The sequence below is a fragment of the Capsicum annuum genome, chromosome 12 (assembly GCF_002878395.1).
Source record: "Capsicum annuum cultivar UCD-10X-F1 chromosome 12, UCD10Xv1.1, whole genome shotgun sequence".
Lineage (NCBI taxonomy): Eukaryota > Viridiplantae > Streptophyta > Magnoliopsida > Solanales > Solanaceae > Capsicum > Capsicum annuum.
Genome location: NC_061122.1, coordinates 137,103,687 through 137,113,956, shown reverse-complemented (window position 1 = coordinate 137,113,956; position 10,270 = coordinate 137,103,687). Strand labels below are relative to the sequence as shown.

General features: G+C 35.7%; 1 protein-coding gene across 2 annotated transcripts; it reads right to left on the bottom strand.

Moving 5' to 3' along the window:
* Positions 1–221: 221 nt before the first annotated feature.
* On the bottom strand, positions 222–6,750 carry LOC107850389. Of its 2 annotated transcripts, XM_016694877.2 has the most exons (3): positions 6,431–6,750; positions 1,152–6,194; positions 222–392 (listed from the first exon to the last, which is right to left on the bottom strand). In XM_016694877.2, the coding sequence occupies exon 2, from the start codon at positions 6,181–6,183 to the stop codon at positions 1,183–1,185; it is 5,001 nt and encodes a 1,666-aa protein (XP_016550363.1). In that variant the 5' UTR covers positions 6,184–6,194; positions 6,431–6,750; the 3' UTR covers positions 222–392; positions 1,152–1,182. The 2 variants fall into 2 exon arrangements, with proteins under 2 accessions (XP_016550363.1, XP_047256360.1); XM_047400404.1 differs by having other exon boundaries at positions 1,152–6,436.
* Positions 6,751–10,270: the final 3,520 nt, after the last annotated feature.

Sequence of the window (10,270 nt, the reverse complement as noted above, 5' to 3'; positions counted from 1 at the left end):
GTTTCACCTTTACGGCGACATCTCTCAAGCCCACCCCCTCTGCTGTAATTTCAATTTTTATTAAGCTTTTTGAAAGATTTTGTACATTTTTTCTGACTGTTAAAGATTTTAAATAATTCTTTATCCAGGACTCCCAAAATTTTATTCATTTACATCAAGAGGGACGGGAGATGATCAGAAGCATGAACACACCACCATATCAATGCATATACCAATACTAATGGAGCGGGAGGGAAAACTCTTGGAAAATAGAAAGAGAAAAGGAAATACAAGATAGAAACGAAGTTTTTTCCTATACAAAAAGAAAACGTCACCCTCTAGTCCAGCAACCCACTCTTTCTAATGAAAGATGTTACTATTGGCCGTCTCTGCGTAATCACGTCTTCTTTAACCTACAATACAAAGCAGAATAGTAATCGGAAGAAAGGATCCTGAGCAAAGACACCTGAGCGTAATGGAAGCTAACATCCAAAATATAAAGAATCCAGAAGCAAATGACAAGCTAAAAGGAATTGAATTTTCCAGAATGTAGTTAGAATTTAAACTTGAACACTGGAAATTATAATTCCATTGGTGAAAATATTGCCCCTCCCTTTTCAATTTGTGGTTTGCTTTCTTCTTTAACTGTTTTGAAAAGAATGTCAGCTTTTTATACTTGTTAATTCTTTAATTTCAACAACCACATGACATGTTTAAGACCACAATTTTCAAAGGATGAAATTTGTACATTAAACACATCTTTGGGTTAAAGACGCACAAGATTCAAAAGTCCTCTTAAAATCGGTGTCCAATTAAACTAAGACATGAAATTGAAAAGAGGGAGTATTCAAAAATTTTATGGCAAGGTAGCAGTTACAACTTGATAAAATATCATATCCCCGGATTCAGAAAATGGAAAATTTAGAAAATAAGAGACTTTTCCCTCCGTCTGAGTAGGACTAATTTACTTATGTAAAAATTCTATAGCTTCTTCAGAATTTCTAAACTTGGTATATATGGAGAACACAAAAAAATCCCCCTAGAGGGATGGTGAGGGAGCAAAGACCCACAATGAAGTTGTTGCCAGCTTATGCAAATTAGACCAAACAAATGAGCATTTAAATGTAAATATATTGCTTTCAAGAGTGCATCTACAATGCGCAAATAATTACCTGAAGCTACGATCATTTTGGAGCTGAAGCATCAAATAGCTCCCTCCGGGTCTGGTGTAATTGTGAGCGTTGGCTTAAATGAGATAACTGGTGTATAGCTGATCTCATACGTCACTTGCCTTGACCCAAAGATGTTGAACTTTCCTACACTACTATGAGCAACCTCTGCGTCAGAACCCCTTTTAAAGACTACCCTAGCACGAGTAGACTCCTGACGAACTTCAGTTTCTAATTCCTTCAATGGCCCAAACCGCCTAAACATTTTATTAAGGCTCATTTCAGACGGAAGAGGACCACCCTCTGCAAAAATTAAAATGAGTTCTGCTGGCTCATGCTTCCTCTTCTCAATGTCCTCAGGAGGAACAGCTGGTGTGATGTCATAATCAGCAACAGATTTTCGTCTTCTAGTGTATGATCTACGACCCGGTTTATTGGATTTCTCAGGCTCATGAACAGTGAGCTGATGTTCTCCTTCCCCACTCTGACTGCTCTGCAATGGCTGCTCCTCCCCACAGTTTTGTACAATCCTGTCTGTCCAATAAGAATCATTTACATCGTCGAACTCAAATTCTTCAGCAAAACCAGCTACACTTTGTGTAGCTTTTCTCTTACGACTACCACCAGGTCTTCCCACCGATGAATTCTGCCTCCGCGATTTCTGGCCCACAGCAACTGACTTTCTAAAACCTGAAAAGAAAGTAGAGATGGTTTTGAAGAAGTTGTATCTTTTCAATGGAGCCAATGCCACCAACTGAAGTTGTGAGAGCAACTCAGTTGAAGAAGGTAGTTCAGTTGGAATCACATCTTTTCCCTTTGGAGAGTCCTGAAATTGAACATCAGCCCCACTTTGATCACTGTTGCACTTCAGAAGTGTGGTTGAACGAGTTAATTGGCTTGCCACTCTTTGAATGCATTCACCAATACGGAAGGACGGCTTAGGAGATACAGACACTGTGGTTGACACTTTAGCAGCATAAACACTTGTTTTCTTGTCCAATCCATCAGTACGAGAATCAACAGCCTTCCTCTTTTTGCTGGAAGTGAGTGTTTTTTCATCCTCATCATCTGGAGAATATGCGCATTCCACGTTATCCATCAGCTCTGACAAGATCCGCTCTTTCATTTTTTTCTGTGAGCTATCTTTTGAACTGTGCTTACGTTTGTGAGCGGAGACTTTACTGGGATGTTGCTCACTGTGTTCCGAAGCATGACCGTTATCGGCAATTGCATAGTCCACATGTGGAAGTTCGGCGTCATTTTCTAGCAATTCTCCACTTAATAAGAATTGTGGCGGCAGACGATATCCTTTGAAATGACAAAAGGCCACTAGCTGAGCTCGAACAATAGTGAGATCCAATCTATCAGCCCGGCAAGTTGGTGATATGGCCAATGCTTTCATATAGTGCATGAGCTTATCAGGTGAAAAGGAAGCAACTCCAGTCGATTTGTCCATTCCGTATCTTTTGCTTGATTCTTCACGAATCCCAGTGTTCTCCACAATCTGACGTGAAATCTCTTCATAGGAATCTTCAGGTGTGCATGAGCAAGCAAGGCCAAGTTCAACCCGTCTTGAAACCTCTTCTAAAGCACAATTTATAGCGTTTTGAAATGTTTCTGAATTACTTTGCTTCTCAATCTGGGAGAAATGAGAACAGAATGGCCTCAACACAGACGCATCATTCCAAGCAAAAGTTCTATCTCCAAAATAAGCGACCAAAAAGCTGTCTTTTTTGTGGTGCTTGATGGCCTTTTCTGAAGCATCAGAAGGATCAAATATCTGTCCAGGCCACCATGGATGGCTTCTAACCTTTCCCCAGACTAAATCAGAAATAGAGTAATCGCCCTCATTTTCTGGTGGAATGAGATAACCAGGATGCATATTCAACAAGCTCACAGGCTTCTCATTCAACATCACCGTGTGGCTAGTCTCGGATGCAACTTCTTCAGTTCCTTTGACTTGCTCTGGAGATTCCTGCACAGTACCAGGATGAAGCTTCTCAACTTCGCCTTTCTCTTGCTCATCTGTAACATTCATTTCTGGAACATGCACATGGAAAACAAGACCCTCAGTTTCCTTAAAAGAAGACTCGTCCTCATTGATCTGATTCATCTTGGCATTGATGGTATCAGAAATACAAGTTTCTGCAATTTGATCACTAACTGGAGGAGGGATATCAACACCAGAATTTATAGTAGCCTCAGATTTTATAGCACACTCTAAGTTAGAGTTGTTCTCTTCATTTAACATTTTATCGGCAGTTGCAGCATTCCCGGCATCACGATCCATCTCAAAAGCACGCATATTAACATGCTCCACCGCACCTTCTTGATTCATAGAGGATTCAGATTCTTCGATAATATTTGAATGCATTCCTGTAACAGCACCTTCTTTTGTATCATGAACAAGATCATCACCTTGAACAGGACCTTCTCCAAGAGCAGTGTCTTTAGCCTCCACTTTGTGTTCAGCCTCAACCTTAAAGCTATTCTCTTTTAATAAAGAAGGCGACTTCACATTAACAGCATTCGAATCTGAGGTTTTCAAAGTATCCTGACATGCTAGTGAAGTTCCTTCGGGAACTTCAGTCATAACATCATTGTTAGATGATGCTGCACTCATATAGGGATTGCCTTCTTTTCCAGCATAGTTATCAAAAAGCAATAATCTCTCATTCTCAACATGCTGCAGCAACATGTCACCATCCAAACCTTCTGGCAGCAAGTGTGTTACCTTGTTTGTTTCATCCCCAGTGCTCGCATCACTTGTGCTAACCAGAGTTTCAAGAGACGCCCTTGTTTCAACTTCCAAAATATTTTTACCCACAGCGCAACTTAAGCTTGTTGGGGTAGTTCGAAGTTGGGCATCCCCATCCTCGTCCATTTCAACACTAGCTCCATCATTTTGGCAAGCTGGTTCACAAGGGGTTTCCAAGGGTCCAATTCTTGCATCATTTTCCAGCCTGACATCAACCTCCACTATATTCAAACTTTCATCATTCATGGGAAAAGTCAAAGTGTCAGTTGTCCCATGACGAACTGTCTCAACTTCCAACTCATCAAGATTTTCAGTATCATGAGCACTAGCCTGTACGGAAAGTGGGAAATCATCATGAGTAACTTCAACATCTCCATCTGCTACCTTAGGCTGCACATCTGGCAACTCGTCTGAACCACCTAACCTCCCATTATCACTGGATATTGGAACTTTACAACTTGAGACCTCAATACCATCTACTAAAGACACCTCCTTATGATTGCCAGTTTGGGTTTCCATATGAGAAGTTTTTGCCTGTGTACATAAAGTAAAATTGCTTTTATCTTCATGCATGTTATCAAATTTGAATTCCCGAACCTCAGGATGGTTTATTTTTTCACAGGAAGAACCATTAATCCCATTCTCTGCAGCCAAATCATCCTTAAAGCTATGATCTTGCTTCCCAGGGTGCGACTGCACTTTGTTACCATTGCTACCTAAGGAGTGATCATGAGCAACTGGGGTGTGCTCAGCTGATATTCTTGAATCACCACTAACTACCTTATTATCTCCTCCCTTATCTTCAGGGATTTGACTGTTTGGTCTCAAAGAGTCCATTTCATCAGCACAATTGCTAGCAGAATCTCGAGACACTAGTACATCTACACCAAGATTATCATGTTCATGACATGAAGGAACCTGATGGTACATGTTAATTATCTGATCATCATGGTTAATTGTCTCCGCGAGTTCAACTACGGCATTAGAATTGTTATTCTTATCCTTGTTAGGCAACCCACCATCTTGATCATAAACATCAGTTTCCATGGTTTCAACATCAGGATGTGAATTCTCATCCTTGTTGCCCAAACCAACTGTCTCCTTATCATGGACATCGGTTTCCAGGGTATCAACCTCTGAATGTTTTTTCTGTACCAACCTACTGTGCTGATGTGAATCCTCATCCTTGTTGCCCAAGTCATCTCTCTGCTGATCACGGATATCAGTTTCCATGGGTTCAACTTCTGAATGTCCTTCTGATACCATTAGACTATCCTGGGGTGAATTCCCGTCCTTGTCCCCCGAGGCATCTCTCTTCTGATCATGGGCATCGGTTTCCATGGTTTCAGCTTCTGAATGTGTTTTTTGTACCATGCCACTGTCCCCTGACACAGCTCCTTCAGATTGATGATCTGATATCTGATCCTTTGCATGACTAAATATATCTTTTGCACTAGACTGGCCACCTATCTCTCTGACTGAGCTTTCATCTTTTTCAGAAGAATCCAATCTCAGATTGCTCGCCTCTTCAGTTTCAAGATTTAAACTTCCTTGTGACACAAATGAAGAAGATCCAACCAGAGGTTCAATTCCACGAGTCCACACGCCATCATTAGAAAGACCCGGTCGTTGCAATGTCAATTCAGCACTCCCTTCAACAGATACAGAGCTCCTAACAACATTCCCCTCAGCCTCCTCCTCTCTAATTCTGGTGCTGAATTGCTCTAAAACTCTATCAGCTGTTTCACTCGCCAACCTGGGAACAGCCTCATTGTCCACTGGGTCAGAAACACCCTTGGATGACGCTACAACGTCAAGTGAAGTCAAATCAGCAGGCGCAGCAGATTCAGTGCTCCTGACAACATCCTCCTCACTAACACTGAAGTTGACTTTCTCTACAACAGAACAGGCTGTTACACTTGGCATCACAGGAACAATCTCAGTGCCAGATACCGTGGAGACATCCCTGGATGACCCTGCAACTTCAAGTACCCCTTCAACCCCTTTTCCGGTATTCCCATCATCCTCTTGACCGGATGAATCTTTAGCATCTCTTAATTGAAAATCTCTATGCTCATCCAAACCCTCGTGCCCCAGTTCACCACCATCACCACAGACCCCATCAACAAACACATTAGAACCTACCACCTCTACCATTATCTCCCCACCATCTCCGTCATCATAAGGCTCATCATCCTCCTTTCCCAAATTATCCGTGAGGGTTCCATCACCACCTTCATGCACAGTGACTGAAGTTAACGCTTCTTGTTCATCCATGGTTACGGAATCTGGGTACAAGAAAAGAAGCAAATCTTTCAACTTTATGTATATGCCAAGACAGAATCAGCGATGATTTAAAGAAACTATAAAACCCTAATAACAAAATTAAGCAGGCGGATCTACAGAATCAAGAAAACGGCAAGAATAAATCAAGATTCACACAACAAACATAGATTCAGATAGAATAGTACTACAAAAGTGCAATTAAAGAAAACAGACGAATAAGAAGAAAAAAATTGTGTACCTCTTGAACTATTCGACTGAGTTTTTAAGGGTTTACAGTGTGAGAGAGAAAAGGGGTCTTTTTCGCCATTTGAAGATTTAAGGGGAAAAAATAATATGCCAAAAAAAAAAGGAAAGAGTCATTCATTTTTTAAATAAATTAAACAAAAAAAAGTAGATTATTTTTTTTTTAAGAAGAAAATAGTAAGAAACAAAAAAAGAAAAAGAAGTGAATCTGAAACAGAAAAGCAATAGCCGAATTAAGTGCTTGATCGTCCTTATTTCTGAATCTTTGAAACGTAGTTGCACTTCCACAGTGCGATATTGCAAATATCCAACCACATTTTGACACGCTCCTGGTTTCACTCTTCCTTACCAGCAGCACTATGTGCGTTTTTGGTTTGAGTTAGGAACTTTATAGTACACTAGTTTTTTTGGGTTTTTTTTTGGTGAACTTTAGCACACTAGCTAACTTCACTCTTAGAGTTCATTTGGATTATTGTTACAAAATTGCTTATTTAAGAAATATGTTTATAAAATAACTTTTTAAAAAAATATTTTTGAAAAAAGTAATTTATATTTGGTAAATTCATTACTTTTAATAAACAGATTGTGTTTAGATAATTTTTTTTTAGACAAATGATCAAAAAGAACATGTATCAATAGACTTTTACTACTAAAATTAATTTATAGAGAAAAATTATTTTAAATATCTATTATAATATTTTTAATTAAAATGTTATTTTATTTAATTAAAAAGTACGTATTCTAAAATTTTCAATCAATATTTATATACATAAATATATTAAAAATATAAATAATGATATATTACTTACATAATTTAAACATCACTTTAAAATATCAAACAAAAATAAATATAAGAATTATTTTATAAATTAAATCATTATTTATGAAAAAATTAACCACAAAAATAATTAGTTGTTCATACATCACAAAATTCTCAATGATTTCATCCTTGATTTTATTATGTAATACCTCCATACTAGTAGAAGATCTGTCTTGTATTTCTGAAGGTATACGAGAAGACTCATCTCCTTTTTCATATATGTAAACTCCATGATAACAAATATGTCACTTTTCATGAATTATTTATTTAAAATTAAATATTTGAGAAATAAGTGTTGATTAAATATCATTTATTCTTGTAACATGATTCATGTTATTTGTTATCATTAATAATAAAAAATAACAAATTATATATTCTTCGAATCATCATCGATGATTTTTAAAAATTTATTTAAATAAAATGAGTGAAAATAAAATAATAATATATAAATCATAAATAAAATAAAGAATTATGATATCAAAATCAAACTTTAATCATACTTATAAGATATGTTAACACACACATGTATATATTTGTGTGTGAGAGAGAGAGAGATATTTTAGTCATTAAAAAGGTAATTTTTTTCTTCTGCTTCTGCTTTTTTGAAAAGCAGAAATTTTCTGCATTTTTTTAGAAGTAGAAAAATTACTTTTGTTTTTTTTTAAAAGTACTTTTGCATGTTTATCAAATACTCTTCTTTTAAAAGAAAAGTTTTTTTTCTCAAAATAAGTACTTTTATTTGAAAAATAAGTAATCTCAAACAAACACTTAAATTACTTTGTAGTCAAAACTATCCTCTACCCTCGTTTATTAGTTACTTTTGTCACTTGTTATATAATTTGACTTTTTATAAGTCTATGCTATTATTAAGTTGGTGTTTGACGTGTGAACAATAAAAAATTTACTCCTTTCGTTTTTTTTAATTGCTTTTTTTTTTTAAGTCAAATATATAAATTTTAACTAATATTTTAAGATGTATTTCTTAATCAATTTGAAAAAAGAAGAATTATAATTTGTAAAAATTTTCATGTAATTTTTGAAGAGCTAAATTTGAATTTAAAAGGGAAAAGACATAATTCCCTCCCTCTCCCCCCATCCCCCAACTTGTCGTCAAAATTCACTTTTAACATTTTAACTTCATTGGTAATTATTTACTCCCTAATCAATTTTTAAATGAATTATATTACAACCTTAATGACTGACGTGGCAAAAAAAATTAAAAAAAGTTAGAGCGCGTTTGTATTAAAAAAAATTAAGTAAGGCCTACTTTAAAATTTTCAACCATTAATTTTTTTTCCCCTTCTACCTCACACCCCACCAACCCCATGTCTTCTTCTTTCTCTATTTCTTTTCTTTTTTCACTTCTACCCATCAAAAATCTTCAATCAAATAAATTCTTTATTTTTAATTCCTTTTTTACCCTCAAAGTGGAACTTTTTGGTATTACAATGGTCATTTCAATTTCAAAAAAATTCTACACCAAATTAACAAAATGTCAAAGAGCAAAAAAAGAAAATTACAACATTTTATGCAAATGTAGTGTTTTCTAATGAAGAACTATTGACAAAGATCCTCTTTCGTGTGCCTGTAAAATCACTCATTCAATGTAAATGTGTTCGCGAAAATGACATTCTTCAATCTCTGATTCCTTTTACCTTCAAAGCTAAACTCTTTGGTATTACAATTGTAATTTTTCAAAAAATAAATTTCAAATATTTGGGTCTAAAATAAAAAAAAATATGTTAAAGAAGAAAGAATATTTAGAAGAGCGCGCTTGCGTGGCAATGACGTGACACTAACTTGGAGGCGAGTATATTATATTCTCCCTTGTGAGAGTGAAATTATATTTTCGGAGTGGTATAAAATTGATGCGAAAGTTATCAAGGGGGCGAATAATTATCAATAAAGTTAAAGTGCTAAAATGAGTTTTGGCGCCAAGTTTAGGAAAAAAATTATGCCTAAATTACAACAACAACAACAAACCCAATGTATTCCCACAAAGTGGGGTCTAGGGAGGGTAAGATGTACGCAGTTCATACCGCTACCTCCGAAGAAGTAGAGAGTCTGTTTCCGATAGACCCCCGGCTCAAGATAAAGAATAGTAAACAAGGAGATGGATGGCATAACAGAAATAAGGAATAAGAAATAATAAAATAGAAATCAGAGAAATACGAAATATGAGAAATAAGGCAACACGTCAATAAGAAAATAGGAACTAAGAAATAAGAAATAGGACACTCACCTAGTAGTAACATACACTCACATACCAAAGACACCTATGTACACAACCCTAATATTACTAACCCGGCTACACAAGATCTCTCCTGACTACTTGCTACAACCCACACACTCACACTAGCCTTCTACCCTTATTCGCACCCTCCACACCTTCCTATCTAGGGTCATGTCCTTAGTAAGCTAAATTAATCTAATTTAATTTAACTTTGAAACTTAGTTAAACTGACTCACAAAAAATGAAGAGGGCAATGAAAAAGAAATGAAAAAAACAATATTTTCGAAATTGGAGTTGAAATTATGTTTAGTGATACTTTTTATATTAAATATTTAAAATTTAAATATACTTTTCAAAATGACATGAAATTTAATTCAAATGAGGTTAATTTATAAAAATAAAAGATTTAGGATAAATTTTTAAAAGATAAATTTTAAAAGTAAAACGGTGAAAGTGAAAATAGAAGTTTAAAAGTTTTATGGCAAAACGTTTGATCTTCAAAATGGTCAAAAGTTGAGTTGAAATTTATATTACTAGTTAACTTCGAGAAAAAGATCAAGTATTCCTTAATGTATAGGTATTGCTTTATTTTGATCTTTAATATATTACTTGATTGAATGGTCCTTAATGTATAACAAAAAACTGTTCATTTTAAGTCTTTATCCTAAACCTAATAAATTTGTAAAAAAAAAAAATTGGTAAAATTAACTGCGAACCCCACACGACTGACAAATTCACTATTTTCTTTTTCATTAGCTCCAAAGAAAAATATCCATTAACTT

Excerpts from the sequence above, each read along its gene's own strand:
- LOC107850389 (XM_016694877.2), bottom strand. The coding sequence starts at position 6,183 with ATGGATGAACAAGAAGCGTTAACTTCAGTCACTGTGCATGAAGGTGGT.